The 20,749-nt window shown below is 28.5% G+C and overlaps 2 protein-coding genes across 2 annotated transcripts; both read left to right on the top strand.

Moving 5' to 3' along the window:
• The first annotated feature begins 4,193 nt into the window (after positions 1-4,193).
• LOC142234977 (lipase 3-like) lies at positions 4,194-5,793 on the top strand. Its single transcript, XM_075306184.1, has 3 exons — positions 4,194-4,348; positions 4,428-5,162; positions 5,243-5,793. The coding sequence occupies exons 1-3, from the start codon at positions 4,277-4,279 to the stop codon at positions 5,678-5,680; spliced, it is 1,245 nt and encodes a 414-aa protein (XP_075162299.1). The 5' UTR covers positions 4,194-4,276; the 3' UTR covers positions 5,681-5,793.
• A 7,700-nt stretch (positions 5,794-13,493) lies between these two features.
• LOC142236308 (lipase 3-like) lies at positions 13,494-14,925 on the top strand. Its single transcript, XM_075307570.1, has 3 exons — positions 13,494-13,634; positions 13,697-14,422; positions 14,486-14,925. Exons 1-3 carry the CDS (start codon positions 13,545-13,547, stop codon positions 14,921-14,923), a joined length of 1,254 nt encoding a protein of 417 aa, XP_075163685.1. The 5' UTR covers positions 13,494-13,544; the 3' UTR covers positions 14,924-14,925.
• Positions 14,926-20,749: the final 5,824 nt, after the last annotated feature.

The raw sequence follows: 20,749 nt of genomic DNA, 5'->3' as shown, positions 1-20,749 counted from the left end.
AATAAAAGTTTGAAAAAGTTACCAATAGAAATACAATTAAAAAAAAATGTGTAGCAAATAAAATTTTGCAAAATTTTCTATAGAAACAAAATTTTGCCTAAATAGGAAAAACATATATATGGAATCTATATCGGGATCTGAACCGATTGCAATCAAATTTCACATGCATAGTTACTATGTTGAATCTACTCCCTGTGCAAAATTTCACGTAAATCGGATAACAACTTTGACCTCTGTGGTCATATGACGGAAAATCGGGCGAAAGATATATATGGGAGCTATATCAAATTCTGAACCGATTTCAACCAAAATAAACACGCATATGCAGAACCTTAAGTCTACTGCCTGTGCAAAGATTCAAGTTCAATTCTACTCCCTCTGCAAAATTTCACGTAAACCAGAGTAGCACTTTTGCCTCTGTGGGCATATTAGTCCAAATCGGGCGAATGATATATATGGGAGCTATATCTAAATCTGAACCGACTTCAACTAAATTTTGCACAATTAACGATATTAAAAAACGTACTCCTTTTGCAAAATTTCAAGCAACTCAGGGCAAAACTCTGGCTTTTGAGTCCTTATAAATCCAAATCGGACGAAAGATATATATGGGAGCTAGATCTAAATCGGAACTGATTTTAACCAAATTAAGCACACTTAACGATACTATTAAACGTACTTGTTGTGCAAAATGTGAAGCAAATCAGGGCAAAACTCTGGCTTTTGAAGCCATATAAGTCAAAATCGGACAAAAGTTATATAGGGGAGCTATATCTAAATCTGAACCGATATCAACTAAATTTGGCACAATTAACGATACTTATAAACGTACTCGTTGTGCAAAATTTGAAGCAAATCAGGGCAACACTCTCGCTTTTGGGGCCATATAAGCCCAAATCGGAAGAAAGATATATATGGGAGCTATATATAAATCTGAACCGATTTAGCTGATATTTGGCAGTTTTTACGGGACTAAGAAAACATTCAGATGTGCAAAATTTGAAGAACGTCGGTTTATAAATACGTGGATTATGATCAAATCGGTGATAACTATATATGGCAGCTATATCTAAATCTGAACCGATTTTTTCCAAAATCAATAGCGATTGTCCTCTACCCGAAGAAAGACGTTATGTCAAATTTGAAGACGATCGGACTTAAACTGCGACCTGTACTTTGTGCACAAAATTACATATACAGACAGACGGACGGACGGACAGACAGACAGAAGGACATCGCTAAATCGACTCAGAATTTAATTCTAAGCCGATCGCTATACTAAAAGATGGGTCTCAGACTTTTCCTTCTTGGCGTTACATACAAATGCACAAACTTATTATACCCTGTACCACAGTAGTGGCGAAGGGTATAAATATGGGAAACATTTAAATCTGAAGCAATTTTAAGGAAATTTCGCAAAAGTTTATTTATGATTTATCGCTCGATATATATGTATTAGAAGTTTAGAAAAATTAGAGTCATTTTTACAACTTTTCGACTAAGCAGTGGCGATTTTACAAGGAAAATGTTGGTATTTTGACCATTTTTGTCGAAATCAGAAAAACATATATATGAGAGCTATATCTAAATCTGAACCGATTTCAACCTAATTTGGCACGCATAGCAACAATGCTAATTCTACTCTCTGTGCAAAATTTCAACTAAATCTGAGCAAAAAATTAGCCTCTGTGGTCATATGAGTGTAAATCGGGCGAAAGCTATATATGGGAGATATATCTAAATCTGAACCGATTTGAACCAAATTTGGCACGCATAGCTACAATGCGAATTCTACTCCCTGTGCAAAATTTCAATTAAATCGGAGTAAAAGATTGGCCACTGTGGTCATATGAGTGTAAATCGGGCGAAAGCTATATATGGGAGCTATATCTAAATCTGAACCGATTTCAACCAAATTTGGCACACATAGCTACAACGCTAATTCTACTCCCTGTGCAAAATTTCAACTAAATCGGGGCAAAAAATTGGCCTCTGTGGTCATTTCAGTGTAAATCGGGCGTAAGCTATATATGGGAGCTATATCTGAAACTGAACCGATTTTCACCAAATTTGACACGCATAACTATAATGCTAATTCTACACCCTGTTCAAAATTTCAACTAAATCGGAGCAAAAAATTGGCCTCTGTGGGCAAATGAGTGTAAATCGGGTGAAAGCTATATATGGGAGCTATATCTAAATCTGAACCGATTTGGCTGGAATTTTGCAAGTTTTTCGAGACCCATAAAATATTCGGATGTACGGAATTTGAGGAAGATCGGTTGATATACACGCCAATTATGACCAGATCGGCGAAAAATATATATGGCAGCTATATCTAAATCTGAACCGATTTTTTCCAAAATCAATAGGGATCGTCTTTGAGCCGAAACAGGACCCTATACCAAATTTTAGGACAATCGGACTAAAACTGCGAGCTGTACTTTGCACACAAAAATACATCAACAGACAGACAGACAGACGGACAGACAGACGGACAGACAGACGGACAGACAGACGGACAGACAGACGGACAGACAGACGGACAGACAGACGGACAGACAGACGGACAGACAGACAGACGGACATCGCTAAATGGACTCAGAATTTAATTCTAAGCCGATCCGTATACTAAAAGGTTGGTCTATGATTACTCCTTCTTGGCGTTACATACAAATGCACAAACTTATTGTACCCTGTACCACAGTAGTGGTGAAGGGTATAAATATCAATAGGAATAAAATATCAATAGAAATAAAATTTAAAAAAAAAAATTGTGTAACAAACAAACTTGCAAAATTTTCTATAGAAATAAAATTTTCTATAAAAAAAAATATTTCTATAGTAAAAAAATTTTGAATAAATTTTTTATAGAAATAAAATTTTGACAAAATTTGCTATAGAAATAAAATTTTGACAAAACTTTTTATAGAAATAACATTTTGACAAAATTTTCTATAAAAAGCAACTTTGAAAAAATTTTCTGTCAATATTCTACATATGTATATGGACTTAAAATAAAATTAAAAAAAAAAATAATAATAATAATTTCGGGTACTAAAATGGATCGATCCAGCCCATCTGCTAGTCTAACATTCTAGAAAACATCAAAAGATAGCCGTAATTGGAAGTTGATTTTCATTTACAATCATGCTGTACATTGATCGAATGAATAACGCAATGGAAACTAATTTGCGTAAAAACTTGCTTAGTTACAAAAATGTGAAGTGTTTTAAAAAATTTGGTTTAGCCGGAGTCGGAGTCGAGCAAAATTTTTACGACTCCAGCAAAATCTTCAGACTCCGACTCCGATTCCGGCTCCACAGCCCTGCTTCCCATAGCTCCGGAGGTCAAATCTGGACATCGGTTTAAATGGGGGTTATATATAATTAAGACCGGTATGGATCAATTTTTGCATGATTGTTAGAGACCATATACTAACACCACGTACCAAATTTCAACCGGATCGGATGAAATGTGCTTCTCTTAGAGGCTCCGCAAGCCAAATCTGGGGATCGGTTTATATGGGGGCTATATATAATTATGGACAGATGTGGACCAATTTTGTGCATGCATGGTTGTGAGAGACCATATACTAAAACCATGTACTAAATTTCAACCGGATCGGAAGAATTTTGCTCCTCCAAGAGGCTCCGCAAGCCAAATCTGAGCGTCGGTTTATATGGGGGCTATACGTAAAAGTGGTCCGATATGGCTCATTTACAATACCATCCGACCTATATCAATAACAACTACTTGTGCCAAGTTTCAAGTCGACAGCTTGCTTGTTTCGTTCGGAAGTTAGCGTGATTTCAACAGACGGACGGACATGCTTAGATCGACTCAGAATTTTACCACGACCCAGAATATATATATACTCTATGGGGTCTGAGAGCAATATTTCCATGTGTTACAAACGGAATGACAAAGTTAATATACCCCCATCCTATGGTGGAAGGTATAAAAATTAAAGATCTCATGGTGATTTCGTTTGTGAGAAAAGTGAAATTTCAATAGAAATGGAATTAAATCCAATTATCTTCTCTATTGACTAGGATAACTTCGCTCTTGTCATGTATGGAGAGTCATTGGACTTTTCATTCCCATTGACATGATAATCGGTGGCGATAACTTTAAAATTAATAAATGCAATTAAAATCCTAAGATAACGAACAAGTTTTGTGCATATTTTACAGCTTTAAAGCTGTTGATATTTTACCTGCAGGGCCATAGTACTGAAATCTGACAGTTAGTTGTAAAAATTACGTTTGCCAGTATGCAATCATTTCTCGTATTCGTTATCGCTTTCGCATTACTTTTCGTCAATGTAATAATAGCAGTTGACACTGTAGGTATGCCGGTGTATGGACAGGGGGTTATGTGAAAATATGGGCCCATGCTAATCTCATCATCTCATCTCTCAAAAGTGTGATCGCATTCTACAGCATGGTTATCCCTGTGAAAGGCATAAAATAACGACAAAAGATGGTTATATTCTGACAATATTTCGTATACCCTATTCCCACCATCGAGAAGGGGCCAAATCAAATGGATCCTTGGAAGAAAGGCCCAATGTTTTGTTAACCCATTGTTTGGAATGCTCTTCGGATATATGGATATTGAGTGGCCCTGAAAATGGTCTACCATTTATGTTAGCCGATGCGGGCTATGATGTCTGGTTGGCCAATGCCCGTGGCAATGAATATTGTGAGCAGCATATTAAGCTAAAGACGTCATCACCTGCCTTTTGGGAATTTGCCTTGGATGAAATTGGCTCCATTGATTTACCAGCCACTATTGATTTTATTCTTGAGACAACCAAAGCCCGGGATCTGCATTATGTTGGATATTCTCAAGGTACCATGGCCTTTATGATTGCCCTTGGCACAGATCCCACTTATAATGAAAAGATCAGAACTTCCCATTTGGTGGGTCCAGCAATTTTTGTGTGTCATGTAAAAGGACCCTTTCCAGCCTTGGGTATACCCTGGATCGGATCGTATAATCCCTTATCCGTTATCTTGGGTACAATACCCTTCCATGAAATCACAGGACTTTCGAGAAATGTGTCACCGCTTCTATGCCAGCGGCCAGAATTCAATGAATTGTGTATACAGATATTGGGCCTTATAGTAGGTTGGGGTTCGCCTTATCTAAATCGTGTAAGTATTTTGTTTTTTTTTTGTTTTTGCTCCACATCCTCGAAAAGCATCTCAATTTTAACCCATTTCCTTTGATATAGACTTTACTGCCTGAATTATTAAGTACCCATCCTGCGGGTGGTTCTTTACGTCAAGTAAATCATTTTGCCCAAATGGCTTTGTCGTGCAAATTTCGAGCCTATGATTTTGGTCCTCAAGAAAATCTACTAAAATATGGAAGTACCCAATCGCCCGACTATAATCTAGCCAATGTTCATCCGAATTCACCTATCGACATGTATTTTAGTGATAATGATTATTTGGCCACACCCGAAGATGTCTTCACTCTATATAAAATCTTGGGAAACAAAGCAACTTGGAATCGTGTTAAATATCCAAAATTTAATCATTTCGATTTTACAGTTTCGCTTAAGGCCAAGAGCTGTATTAACGATTGTATATTGGATCGTATGCAAAAATATGAGAAACGTTCATTTAGTGGACTAAAGTGTAAATGTTTTAGAAAACGTCCTTTCTAAAGAGAAAATAAAATTTAAATAAGTAAAAATTTACTAGAAATTAATAAACAATGTGAATAGTGCCAAAGTTACTTCAATTAATAAGACCAAATAAATATTTTTAAACCGAAAAACATATGTACTTAACGATAGTATATTGGATGGATATATTGCTTAAATACAAAGTCCTTTTGAAATAGTATAGAAATTAATTAAATAAAAATTTACTAACAATTAAGATAGAATGTTAGTCAAAGGTAACAAAGACACATTTGCCACAGTTGATACAATTCTTTCAAAAATGGTAGATCTTGCAAAACATTACTCTTCAACTGAGAGGTTTTTCCATTTTCTATATAAATTTTTTTTTTGACAAAATTTCCTGTAGAAATAAATTTTTGAGAAAATTTTCCGTAGAAAGAAAATTTTGACCAAATTTTCTATAGAAATAAATTGTTGACAAAATGTTCTATAGAAATAAATTTTTGACAAAACTTCCTGTAGAAGATTTTTGAGATAATTTTCTGTAGTAATAAAATTCCATTCAAGTTTTCTATAGAAATACATTTTTGAGAATTTTTTTTTTTATGGAAATAAAATTTTGACCAAATTTTCTATAGAAATATAGTTTTGACCAAATTTTTTTTTAGAAATAAAATATTAACAAAATTTTATATAAAAATAAATTTTTAACAAAATTTCCTGTAAAACACGTTTACGCAAATTTTCTATAGAAATGAAATTTTGATCAAATCTACTATAGAAATAAAATTTTAATCAAATTTTCTGTAGAAATAAATTTTTAACCCTTTCGACCCTAAAGTTGCCTGCGGGCAACTTTTTGTGTTTTGAGACTCACTGTCAGCGTTGTTTTTGTTTTTGTTCATAAAACTGTAACGGTATCGAAAGCTACAAGTGTTTTCTTCATGTTGAATGAAAAATCAGATAATTTGGTTACGCACGTACCTCAAGAAAAAAATAATTGCGAATTTAAAAAGAGGTTTTTATACATGTGACTTTTTTCAAAAATTACAACTAAAATGTTGAAAGTTTTTAGCAAAAAAAAAAAAAACAACATATGGGAAATTTTTAAAATTGAAAAGTTGCCTGTGGCCAACTTTGGGCAATTGTGGTAGTAAAATTACATATTTTTGAACATAAGACCTGGAGAAAAAAGTTTTGAAAAACAATGATTTTGAAAAAATTTTGAACTTCAATTGGGATGTCCCAGTGACGAGAAATGCGGCGATGATGTCGAAAACATATCTGCAGTGCAGTGGGAATTTGGAAGGAATCGTTAAAAGGGAGGAAGCCACTTCTTGGCAACATACTAGTGGATTAGCAAGAATATTGACGCTTTATAATACTTTGGTTTTGTACACCGCCAGTTAAATTGACATGGGTTAAAAACAAACAAAAAAAAAACAAAACATTTTCGTGAGTCACGCGTGATTCACGCGAAGCCATGAATGAAATTTAAACGAAATCTCGTGAATGAAATTTAAACGAAACCTCGTAAATGTGCGTGAACGGGATTAAAGAAAAATGTGTGGCGCGTGAGCGTGAGTAAGAATCAAATTGTGTTCGTGATTGTGAGTAAGTAAACTTTCTCCGAAATCACGCTCCCGATAAAAATTTACTTTCACGATCCAACACACGCTCAAGATAAAATTCACGTTAACAATAAAATTCATATTCACGATAAAATTCGCACTCACGGCGAAACAGACACAAAAAGTCACAATCACGAACAAATTCACGTTCACGATTAAATTCAAGCTCACCGATTTTAATCACCTTTATATATTTAATCACGCTTAAGATTTCAATAGCGTGAGTCACGAGAAATTTCGTTAATTACCAGAATTTTATTGAGCCACGAAAATTGTCGTGTTCCGAAAATATTCGTGACTTACGAGATTTGTCGTGAATTACGAAAATTGTCGTGAATCGTGCGAAAGTGTGAGACATAAACATTGTTCATGTGTGAGCATGTGCGAGTATGACTTTTCATTTCGTGACCGTGAATTCCTAACCACATGGCATGCGTGAGTACAAATATTTCTTCGTGAATGTGTTTGAGCGTGATTGAAATTCCACTTACGCGCGCATCTAAGTATATATTTACTGTAAAATAACAAAAAACTTAACAAAAATCCAATAAAACGTAATACGTCTATCATTACAAAACAAAATAGTTTGTAGTCACAATTGCCCAAAGTTGCCCACAGGCAACATTCTCTACCGCCTAAACGAATGGGCGTGGCGACGTGAAATTTTGGCTAGACGCCCCTTAAATGACTTCAACATGATTAAAAGTAAAAAAAAAAATTAGCGATACCTATAAAAATTCGGGGTCGAAAGGGTTAAACAAGTAAATACGCCCGTAAGTTCGGCCAGGCCGAATCTTATGTACCCTCCACTATGGATTGCGTAGAAACTTCTACGAAAGACTGTCATTCACAATCGAATTACTTGGGTTGCGGTAGCAATTGTCGATGGCAAGGTATCTTAAAACTTCTTAACACCGTCTTCTCAATTGTAAGTTAGTCCATACGGGCTATATATTAAACACAAAAAGGCCGATTAAATACGTATATAATTCAGTTTGAAAAAAATTTCTATAGAAATAAAATCTTGACAAAATTTTGTATAGTAATAAAATTTTGAAAAATTTCGATAGCAATAAAATTTTGACAAAATTTTCTATTAAAATAAAATTTTGACAAAATTTTGTACAGTAATAAAATTTTGACAAAATTTTTTATAGTAATAAAATGTTGGTAGATTATTTTTACTATAGAACGATATGGACCATGGTTGGCATGGTTGTTAGCGGCCATATACTAGCGCAATATACCTAATTTCCCCACGTACCAAATTTCAACCGTATCGGATGAATTTTGCTCCTCCAAGATCCCCAGATTTGATTGGGAGTTATATATAATTAGGACCGGCATGGAGCAATTTTTGCATGGTTGTTAGAGACCATATACTAACACCATGTCCCAAATTTGAACCAGATCGGATGAATTTTTCTCCTCCAAGAGGCTCCGCAAGCCATATCTGAGCGTCGGTTTATATGGGGGCTATACGTAAAAGTGGTCCGATATGGCCCATTTGCAATACCATCCGACCTACATCAATAACAACTATTTGTGCCAAGTTTCAAGTCCATAGCTTGTTTCGTTCGGAAGTTAGCGAGATTTCAACAGACGGACGGACATGCTTAGATCGAATCAGAATTTCACCACGACCCGTAATATAAATACTTTATGGGGTCTAAGAAGAATATTTCGATGTGTTACAAACGGAACGACAAATTTAATATACAACCCATCCTATGGTGGAGGGTGTAAAAAGTATCCTGTAAAACATTTTTGAGAAAATTTTCTATAGAAAAACATTTTTTTGAGACAAATTTCTATAGAAATAAAATTTTGATTAAATTTTCTATAGAAATAAATTTTTGACAAAATTTTCGGTAGAAATAAAATGTTGACTAAATTCCATATAGAAATAAAATTTTTGGGAAAATTTTCTGTAGAAATAAAACGTTAATTTTCTATAAAAATATATTTTTGAGAAAAGTTTCTGTAGAAATAAAACTTTGAACAAATTTTCTATAAAAGAATATTTCTACCAAATTTTCTATAAAACTAACATTTTGATCAAATTTTCTATATAAAAAAAGTTTTAATAAAATTTTTTATAGAAATAAAATTTTAACAAAATTTTATATAAAATTAAATTTGTGGCAAAATTTCCTGTAAAACACTTTTGAGAAAATGTTCAATAGAAATACATTTTTGATCAAATCTTCTATAGAAATAAATTTTTGATCAAATTTTCTATATAAATAAATTTTTGACAAAATTTTCTATAGACATACAATTTTTTACAGAAATAAAATTTTGACAAAATTTTTTATAGATATAAAATTTTAACAAAAGTTTCTATCGAAATAAAATTTTGAAAAAATTTTCTATAGAAATAAAGTTTTGAGAAAACTTTCTGTAGAAACAAAATGTTGACCAAATTCTCTATAGAAATAAAATTTTTGGGAAAATTTACTGTAGAAATAAAACTTTAATTTTCTATAGAAATATATTTTTGAGAAAAGAAAAGAAATTTTCTACCAAATTTTCTATAAAACTAAAATTTTGATCAAATTTTGTATAGAAAAAAAGTTTTGACCAAATTTTTATAGAAATAAAATTTTAACAAAATTTTATATAAAACAAGTAAGGAAAGTCTAAAGTCGGGCGGGGCCGACTATATTATACCCTGCACCACTCTGTAGATCTAAATTTTCGATACCATATCACATCCGTCAAATGTGTTGGGTGCTATATATAAAGGTTTGTCCCAAATACATACATTTAAATATCACTCGATTTGAACAGAATTTGATAGTCTTTTACAAAATCTATAGAATTTAAGTTGGCTAATGCACTAGGGTGGAACACAATTTTAGTAAAAAAAAAAATATGGGAAACGTTTAAATCTGAAGCAATTTTAAGGAAACTTCGCAAAAGTTTATTTATGATTTATCGCTCGATATATATGTATTAGAAGCTTGGGAAAATTAGAGTCATTTTTACAATTTTTCAACTAAGCAGTGGCGATTTAATAAGGAAAATGTTGGCCATTTTTGTCGAAATCAGAAAAACACAGTGTTGCACAGGGTATAAATAGATTTGTGATAAAATTTCCTGTAAAACACTTTTGAGAAAATGTTCAATAGAAATACAATTTTGATCAAATCTTCTATAGAAATAAATTTTTGATCAAATTTTCTATATAAATAAATTTTTTACAAAATTTTCTGTGGATATATAATTTGGACCAAGTTCTCTATACCAATAAAGCTTTGAACTTTCTGTAGAAATAAAATATTGATCAAATTTTCTATAGAAATAAACTTTTGGCGAAATTTTCTATAGAAATATATTTTTGGGAAATTTTTATATAAAAATATAAGGTTGGCCAAATTTTCTATAGAAAGAAAATTTCAACCAAATTTTCTATTAAACTAAAATGATGACCAAATTTTCTATAGAAATAGAATTCTGACCAAATATTCTTTCTATATAAATATACATTTGACAAAATTTTTTGTGGAACATTTTTGAGAAAATTTTCTGCAGAAATAAAATTTTGACAAAATTTTCTATAAAAATTAAATTTAGAGTAGAAATAAAATTCTGACCAAATTTTATATATAAATACATTTTAGAAAAAATTTCCTGTAGATCATTTTTTACAAATTTTCTCAAAAATGTTCTACAGGACCATTTTTGAGAAAATTTTCTATAGAAATAAAATTTTGACCAAATTTTCTATAGAAATAAAATTTTGACCAAATTTTCTATAGAAATAAAATTTTGACCAAACTGTCTATATGAATAAATTTTTAAAAAATATCTAATAAAACATTTTTGAGAAAATTTTCTATAGAAACCAATATTTTAAAAAAATTTTCTATATAAATAAAATTTTTACAAAATTTCCTGTAGAGCAGTTTTTAGAAAATTTTGTATAGAAATAAATTTGTGACCAAATTTTCTATAGAAACAAGTAAGGAAAGTCTAAAGTCGGGCGGGGCCGACTATCTTATACCCTGCACCACTTTGTAGATCTAAATTTTCGATATCATATGACATCCGTCTAATGTGTTGGGTGTTATATTTAAAGGTTTGTCCCAAATACATACATTTAAATATCACTCGATTTGGACAGAATTTGATAGACTTTTACAAAATCTATAGACTCAAAATTTAAGTTGGCTAATGCACTAGGGTGGAACACAATTTTAGTAAAAAACCAGTAAGGAAAGTCTAAAGTCGGGCGGGGCCGACTATATTATACCCTGCACCACTTTGTAGATCTAAATTTTCGATACCATATCACATCCGTCAAATGTGTTGGGGGCTATATATAAAGGTTTGTCCCAATTACATACATTTAAATATCACTCGATTTGGACAGAATTTGATAGACTTCTACAAAATCTATAGACTCAAAATGTAAGTCGGCTAATGCACTAGGGTGGAACACAATGTTAGTAAAAAAAATATGGGAAACGTTTAAATCTGAAGCAATTTTAAGGAAACTTTGCAAAAGTTTATTTATGATTTATCGCTCGATATATATGTATTAGAAGTTTAGGAAAATTAGAGTCATTTTTACAACTTTGCGACTAAGCAGTGGCGATTTTACAAGGAAATTGTTGGTTTTTTGACCATTTTTGTCGAAATCAGAAAAACATATATATGGGAGCTATATCTAAATCTGAACCGATTTCAACCAAATTTGGCACGCATAGCAACAATGCTAATTCAACCCCTTGTGCAAAATTTCAACTAAATCGGAGTTAAAAATTGGCCTCTGTGGTCATATGAGTGTAAATCGGGCGAAAGCTATATATGGGAGATATATCTAAATCTGAACCGATTTCAACCAAATTTGGCACGCATAGCTACAATGCTAATTCTACTCCCTGTGCAAAATTTCAACTAAATCGGAGCAAAAAATTGGCCTCTGTGATCATATGAGTGTAAATCGGGCGAAAGCTCCCTGTGCAATTTCAATTTCAACCAAATTGGGCCAAAACTCTGGATTTTAGGACCATATTAGTCCATATCGGGCGAAAGATATATATGGGAGCTATATCTAAATCTGAACCGATTTCAATCAAATTTGGCACACATGATTATACTACTAATTGTACTCCTAGTGCAAAATTTCATCCAAATTCGGCCAAAAATCTGGCCTCTGGGGCCATATGAGTCCATATCGGGCGAAAGATATATATGGGAGCTCTATCTAAATCTGAACCGATTTCAACCAAATTTTTCGCACTTGACTATACGACTAAATGTTATGTTTGTACAAAATTTCAAGCAAATCGGTATAAAACTCTGGCTGCTGTGTCCATATTAGTGCATATCGGGCGAAAGATATATATGGGAGCTATATATAAATCTGAACCGATTTCTTCCAAAATCAATAGGGTTCTATTCTGACCCAAATTAGGAACATGTGCCAAATTTGAAGGCGATTGGACTTAAATTGCGATCTAGACTTTGATCACAAAAATGGGTGCAGACCGACGGACGGACGTACGGACGGACGGACGGACGGACATGGTTATATCGACTCACGGACCCACCCTGAGCATTATTGCCAAAGACACCATGTGTCTATCTCGTCTCCTTCTGGGTGTTACAAACATATGCACTAACTTATAATACCCTGTTCCACAGTGTGGCGCAGGGTATAATAATATTTTGACGAAATTTTCTATGGAAATAAAATTTTGACAAAAAATTTCAAAGAAATAAAATGTTGACAAAAATTTTCTATAGAAATAAAATTTTTGTGTGTTAAATTAACTACTTTTTATTCTACTTTATCTCAAAATTTTCTAAATGAGAAAAATTATTCAAACTTATAATAAAACCTCTATGTTAGATAGTCATCATTGGATTGGTTAATGTGGTTATCGTTTATTCCTCGCATTTTCGCAGTTAATGGTCTAAAAAAAATTCTGTAAATTCCCATGTTCTCTTTTAGATTATTATATTTTCTTTGTGATTACTTTGTGGGCGTACAAATTCGTCTCAGACCAAATGCCTGAACTCAGATCAAATGTCTACAAACTTTCCCCACACAAATCGCCCACTGTGCCTTGATGACACCATTATGATTTTTCCCCACTCATTTTATTTTCCTTAACCTGTACCCCGTTGTTGATGTTGTGTTAAATTAATTACAGTTAAATATTAAAAACATTTAGATGAAGTGATTTAAAAGGTCTTTCATTAAGTTCCTATTAGCTATTTAAGATCATGATATTCTGAATTGCATTATAACAACTGTTATGTCTTTATTCGTGAAAATAGTCTCCATAATTAGTTTTGTTGTGATAATTTATTATGAAGGTGGTGTTTTAGCGGATGATGATGACACTGTGGGTATTGAAGAAAAGAAAAAAAAAACGATTTGTAAAAAAACTCTAGCCCTTTATTCTAGTGTGATAAGGCCACTGAATATGGATATCCTTGTGAGAGACATTCGGTTACTACAAGGGATGGTTATATATTGACCTTGTTCCATGTGCCTCAAGGTCGCCAGACGGTATCAAATGAAAGTGTAAAAGTAAAACCTCCAGTATTTTTTATGCACTGCATAGAGTGTTCATCGGATATATGGATTGTCAATGGTTGGGAAAATAGCTTACCGTTCATGTTGGCCGATGCTGAGTATGATGTGTGGTTAGGTAATGCCAGGGGAAATACCTATTGCATGAAGCATACCATTATGGAGCGTTCTTCAACGAAATTTTGGGAATTTTCCGTAGATGAAATTAGCACCATTGATGTTCCTGCTCATATCGATTACATTTTAGAGAAAACAAAATTTCCATCTCTCCATTATGTGGCATACTCTCAAGGTACCACAAATTTAGTGATGGCCTTGGCCAATGATCCCAGCTATAATCAGAAGCTACGTAGTACCCATTTAATAGGACCAGCTGTATTTTTTTGTCACTTTGGTGGATTTTATGCAGCAATTGGTGCACCTCTTGTGGGAACCAATAATCCCATAGCGACAATCTTGGGAACCTTACCCACATATGAACTTCATTCATTGGTACGGTTGATCTTGAGGACACAGTGTACCCAGCCAGTAATCCAGGATTTGTGTGTCCAATTGTGTAACTTTGTATTTGGTTCGGACGGCACTTATTTGAATCGTGTAAGTATGCCCACCCATGTGGGAATCCCTAAGAAATCATTAACTCTCTTTCTCTTTTCTTAGACTTCATTGCCAGAATTACTGCGTACCCATCCTTCAGTTGGATCTATTCGTCAAATTAATCATTTTTCTCAGATGGTATTGACCTGTCAGTTAAGGGCTTATGACTTTGGTCCCATCGACAATATGCGAAGATATGGCCGATCATTGCCACCATCCTATAATGTGGCAAATGTTCATCCCGAAACTCCCATAGAAATGTATTTCAGTGATAGTGATTTTATGTCCACCATTCCAGATCTTGCACGATTGTATAAAATAATAGGTAGAAGGGCTAGATGGCATGAATTCAAATACAAATACAGCCATTTGGATTTAGCTATGGGCTTATATATAAAGAAATGCCTCTACGATTGTATATTGGATAAAATCCAGGAATACGAGGGTCGTTTGTTTAAAGGCAATCAATGTAAATGTTTTAAAAATAAAAATTCCTTTTGAAATTGCGAATGTTTTAGTTAACCAAGAGGTCACAAATATAGAAATAAAATTTTGATAAAATTTTCTATTGAAATAAAGTTTTGAAAAAAATTTCTGTAGTAATAAAATTTTGACAAAATTTTCTGTAGTAATAACATTTTGAGGAAATTTTCAATAGAAATAAAATTTTGAGGAAATTTTCTATAGAAACAAAATTTTGAAAAAATTTTCTATAGAAATAAAATTATGACCAAATTTTCTATAGCAATAAAATTTTAACAAAAATTTCTATAAAAGTAAAATTTTGAAAAAGTTTTCTATAAAAGTAAAATTTTGACAAAATTTTCTATAGAAATAAAATTTTTTTCTATAGAACAAAAAAAAAACTGACAAAATGTTCTATAGAAATAAAATTTTGACAACATATTTCAATAGAAAATACATATTGAGAAAATTTTCTATAGAAATACAATTTTGAAAAAATTGTCTATAGAAATACAATTTTGAAAAAAATTTCTAGAGAAATAAAATTTTGACAAAATTTTCTATATAAATAAAATTTTGAGAAAATTTTCTATAGAAATAAAATTTTGACACAATTTTCAATAGAAATAAAATTTTGACAAAATTTTCTGTAGAAATAAAATTTTGACAGAATTTTCTATAGAAATAAAACTTTGACAAAATTTTCTATAGAAATAAAACATTGACAAAATTTTCTATAGAAATAAAACTTTGACAAAATTTTCTATAGAAATAAAATTTAGACAAAATTTTCTAAAGAAGTAAAATTTTGACAAAATTTGCCATAGAAATAAAATGTTGAAAAATTTTTCTATAGAAATAAAACTTTGCAAAATTTTCTGTAGGAATAAAATTTTGACAACATTTTCTATAGAACTAAAACTTTTCTATAGAAATAAAAGCTTAACAAAATTTTCTATAGAAATAAAATTTTGACAAAATTTCTATAGAATTAATATTTTGATAAAATTTTCAATAAAAATAATATTTTGATAAAATTTTCCATAGAAATAAAATTTTGATAAAATTTCTATAGAAATAAAATTTTGACAAAATTTTCTATAGAAATAAAATTTTGACAAAATTTTCTATAGAAATAAAATTTTGAGAAAACATTCTATAGAAATAAAAATTTGACCAAATTTTCAATAGAAATAACATTTTATACAAAATTTTCTATAGAAATAAAATTTTATACAAAATTTTCTATAGAAGTAGAATTTTGACGGGATTTTCTATAGAAATAAAACTTTGACAAAATTTTCTATAGAAATAAAATTTTGACAAAATTTTCTGTAGAAATAAAATTTTTACAAAATTTTCTGTAGTAATAACATTTTGAGGAAATTTTCTATAGAAATAAAATTTTGAGGAAATTTTCTATATAAAATTTTGACAACATTTTCTATAGAAATAAAATTTGCAGGAAATTTTCTATAGAAATAAAATTTTGAGAAAACATTCTATAGAAATAAAAATTTGACAAAATTTTCAATAGAAATAACATTTTATACAAAATTTTCTATAGAAATAAAATTTTGACAGGATTTTCTATAGAAATAAAACTTTGACAAAATTTTCTATAGAAATAAAATTTAGACCAAATTTTCTAAAGAAGTAAAATTTTGACAAAATTTGCCATAGAAATAAAATGTTGAAAAATTTTTCTATAGAAATAAAACTTTGCAAAATTTTCTGTAGGAATAAAATTTTGACAACATTTTCTATAGAACTAAAACTTTGACAAATTTTTCTATAGGAATAAAAATTTGACAAACTTTTCTATAGAAATAAAAGCTTAACAAAATTTTCTATAGAAATAAAATTTTGACAAAATTTCTATAGAATTAATATTTTGATAAAATTTTCAATAAAAATAATATTTTGATAAAATTTTCCATAGAAATAAAATTTTGATAAAATTTCTATAGAAATAAAATTTTGACAAAATTTTCTATAGAAATAAAATTTTGAGAAAACATTCTATAGAAATAAAAATTTGACAAAATTTTCAATAGAAATAACATTTTATACAAAATTTTCTATAGAAATAAAATTTTATACAAAATTTTCTATAGAAATAAAATTTTGACAGGATTTTCTATAGTAATAAAACTTTGACAAAATTTTCTATAGAAATAAAATTTTGAGGAAATTTTCTGTAGAAATAAAATTTTTAAAAAATTTTCTGTAGTAATAACATTTTGAGGAAATTTTCTATAGAAATAAAATTTTGAGGAAATTTTCTATAGAAACAAAATTTTGAGGAAATTTTCTATAGAAATAAAACTTTGACAAAATTTTCTGTAGGAATAAAATTTTGACAACATTTTCTATAGAACTAAAACTTTGACAAATTTTTCTATAGAAATAAAAATTTGACAAACTTTTCTATAGAAATAAAAGCTTAACAAAATTTTCTATAGAAATAAAATTTTGTCAAAAATTTCTATAGAATTAATATTTTGATACAATTTTCAATAAAAAAAATATTTTGATAAAATTTTCCATAGAAATAAAATCTTGATAAAATTTTCTATAGAAATAAAATTTTGACAAAATTTTCTATAGAAATAAAATTTTGAGAAAATATTCTATAGAAATAAAAATTTGACCAAATTTTCAATAGAAATAACATTTTATACAAAATTTTCTATAGAAATAAAATTTTATACAAAATTTTCTATAGAAATAAAATTTTGACAGGATTTTCTATAGAAATAAAACTTTGACAAAATTTTCTATAGAAATAAAATTTAGACAAAATTTTCTAGAGAAATAAAAACTTGACAAAATTTTCTATAGAAATAAAATTTTGACAACATTTTCTATAGAAATAAAATTTGGAGGAAATTTTCTATAGAAATAAAATTTTGAGAAAACATTCTATAGAAATAAAAATTTGACAAAATTTTCAATAGAAATAACATTTTATACAAAATTTTCTATAGAAATAAAATTTTGACAGGATTTTCTATAGAAATAAAACTTTGACAAAATTTTCTATAGAAATAAAATTTAGACAAAATTTTCTGTAGTAATAACATTTTGAGGAAATTTTCTATAGAAATAAAATTTGAGGAAATTTTCTATAGAAACAAAATTTTGAGGAAATTTTCTATATAAAATTTTGACAACATTTTCTATAGAAATAAAATTTGGAGGAAATTTTCTATAGAAATAAAATTTTGAGAAAACATTCTATAGAAATAAAAATTTGACAAAATTTTCAATAGAAATAACATTTTATACAAAATTTTCTATAGAAATAAAATTTTGTCAAAAATTTCTATAGAATTAATATTTTGATAAAATTTTCAATAAAAATGATATTTTGATAAAATTTTCCATAGAAATAAAATCTTGATAAAATTTTCTATAGAAATAAAATTTTGACAAAATTTTCTATAGAAATAAAATTTTGAGAAAACATTCTATAGAAATAAAAATTTGACCAAATTTTCAATAGAAATAACATTTTATACAAAATTTTCTATAGAAATAAAATTTTATACAAAATTTTCTATAGAAATAGAATTTTGACGGGATTTTCTATAGAAATAAAACTTTGACAAAATTTTCTATAGAAATAAAATTTTGACAAAATTTTCTGTAGAAATAAAATTTTTACAAAATTTTCTGTAGTAATAACATTTTGAGGAAATTTTCTATAGAAATAAAATTTTGAGGAAATTTTCTATATAAAATTTTGACAACATTTTCTATAGAAATAAAATTTGGAGGAAATTTTCTATAGAAATAAAATTATGAGAAAACATTCTATAGAAATAAAAATTTGACAAAATTTTCAATAGAAATAACATTTTATACAAAATTTTCTATAGAAATAAAATTTTGACAGGATTTTCTATAGAAATAAAACTTTGACAAAATTTTCTATAGAAATAAAATTTAGACAAAATTTTCTATAGAAATAAAATTTTTACAAAATTTTCTGTAGTAATAACATTTTGAGGAAATTTTCTATAGAAATAAAATTTGAGGAAATTTTCTATAGAAACAAAATTTTGAGGAAATTTTCTATAGAAATAAAACTTTGACAAAATTTTCTGTAGGAATAAAATTTAGACCAAATTTTCTATAGAACTAAAACTTTGACAAATTTTTCTATAGGAATAAAAATTTGACAAACTTTTCTATAGAAATAAAAGATTAACAAAATTTTCTATAGAAATAAAATTTTGTCAAAAATTTCTATAGAATTAAATAAATTTGATAAAATTTAAATTAAATAAATTTGATAAAATTTTCAATAAAAATAATATTTTGATAAAATTTTCCATAGAAATAAAATCTTCATAAAATTTTCTATAGAAATAAAATTTTGACAAAATTTTCTATAGCAATAAAATTTTGAGAAAACATTCTATAGAAATAAAAATTTGACCAAATTTTCAATAGAAATAACATTTTATACAAAATTTTCTATAGAAATAAAATTTTATACAAAATTTTCTATAGAAATAAAATTATGACAGGATTTTCTATAGAAATAAAACTTTGACAAAATTTTCTATAGAAATAAAATTTAGACAAAATTTTCTAGAGAAATAAAAACTTGACAAAATTTTCTATAGAAATAAAATTTTGACAACATTTTCTATAGAAGTACAATTTTGACAAAATTTTAAGAAAATTTTCTAAAAAAAATAAAATTTTCTATAGAAATAAAATTTTTATAGAACTAAAATTTACAATTTTTTCAATCATTATATGGAAATCTACGTCCTATCTGAATTCAGACTGTGAAATAAAATTTTGACAAAATTTTCTATTGAAATAACATTTTGATAAAATTTTGATAAAATTTTCAATAGAAAAAATATTTGCTAAAATTTTCGATAGAAATAAAATTTTGATCAAATTTTCTATTGAAATAAAAAATAAAAAAAAAATTTAACAAAATTTTCAATAGAAATAAAATTTTGACAAAATTTTCTATAGAAATAACATTTTAACAAAATTTTTTATAGAAATGAAACTTTGACAAAACTTTCTATGGAAATAAAATTTAGACAAAATTTTCTAGAGAAATAAAAGCTTGACAAAATTTTCTATAGAAACAAAATTTTGACAAAATTTTCTATAGAAATAATATTTTGATAAAATTTTCAATAAAAATAATATTTTGATAAAATTTTCTATAGAAATAAAATTTTGATAAAATTTTGACAAAATTTTCTGTAGAAATGAAATTTTGACAAAATTTTCTATAGAAATAAAATTTTGAGAAAATTTTCTATAGAAATAAAATTTTGGCAGTATTTTCTATAGAAATAAAACTTTGACAAAATTTTCTATAGAAATAAAATTTAGATAAAATTTTCTAGAGAAATAAAATTTTGACAAAATTTGCCATAGAAATAAAATTTTGACAAAATTTTCTATGGAAATAAAATGTGGACAAAATTTTCCATAGGAATAACATTTTGACAACATTTTCTATAGAAATAAAAGCTTGACAAAATTTTTTATAGAAATAAAATTTTGACAAAATTTTCTATAGAAATAATATTTTGATAAAATTTTCAATAGAAATAATATTTTGATAAAATTTTCTATAGAAATAAAATTTTGATAAAATTTTCTATAGAAATAAAATTTTGACAAAAATTTCCATAGAAATAAAATTTTGACAAAATTTTCTATTGAAATAAAATTTCGATAAAATTTTCTATAAAAATAAAAATTTGACAAAATTTTCTATAGAAATAAAATTTTGAGAAAATTTTCTATAGAAATAAAATTTTCTATTGAAATAAAATTTCGACAAAATTTTCTATTGAAATAAAATTTCGACAA

The sequence above is a fragment of the Haematobia irritans genome, chromosome 4 (genome assembly GCF_050003625.1).
Source record: "Haematobia irritans isolate KBUSLIRL chromosome 4, ASM5000362v1, whole genome shotgun sequence".
Lineage (NCBI taxonomy): Eukaryota > Metazoa > Arthropoda > Insecta > Diptera > Muscidae > Haematobia > Haematobia irritans.
This window is presented reverse-complemented; position numbering and strand designations above follow the sequence as displayed.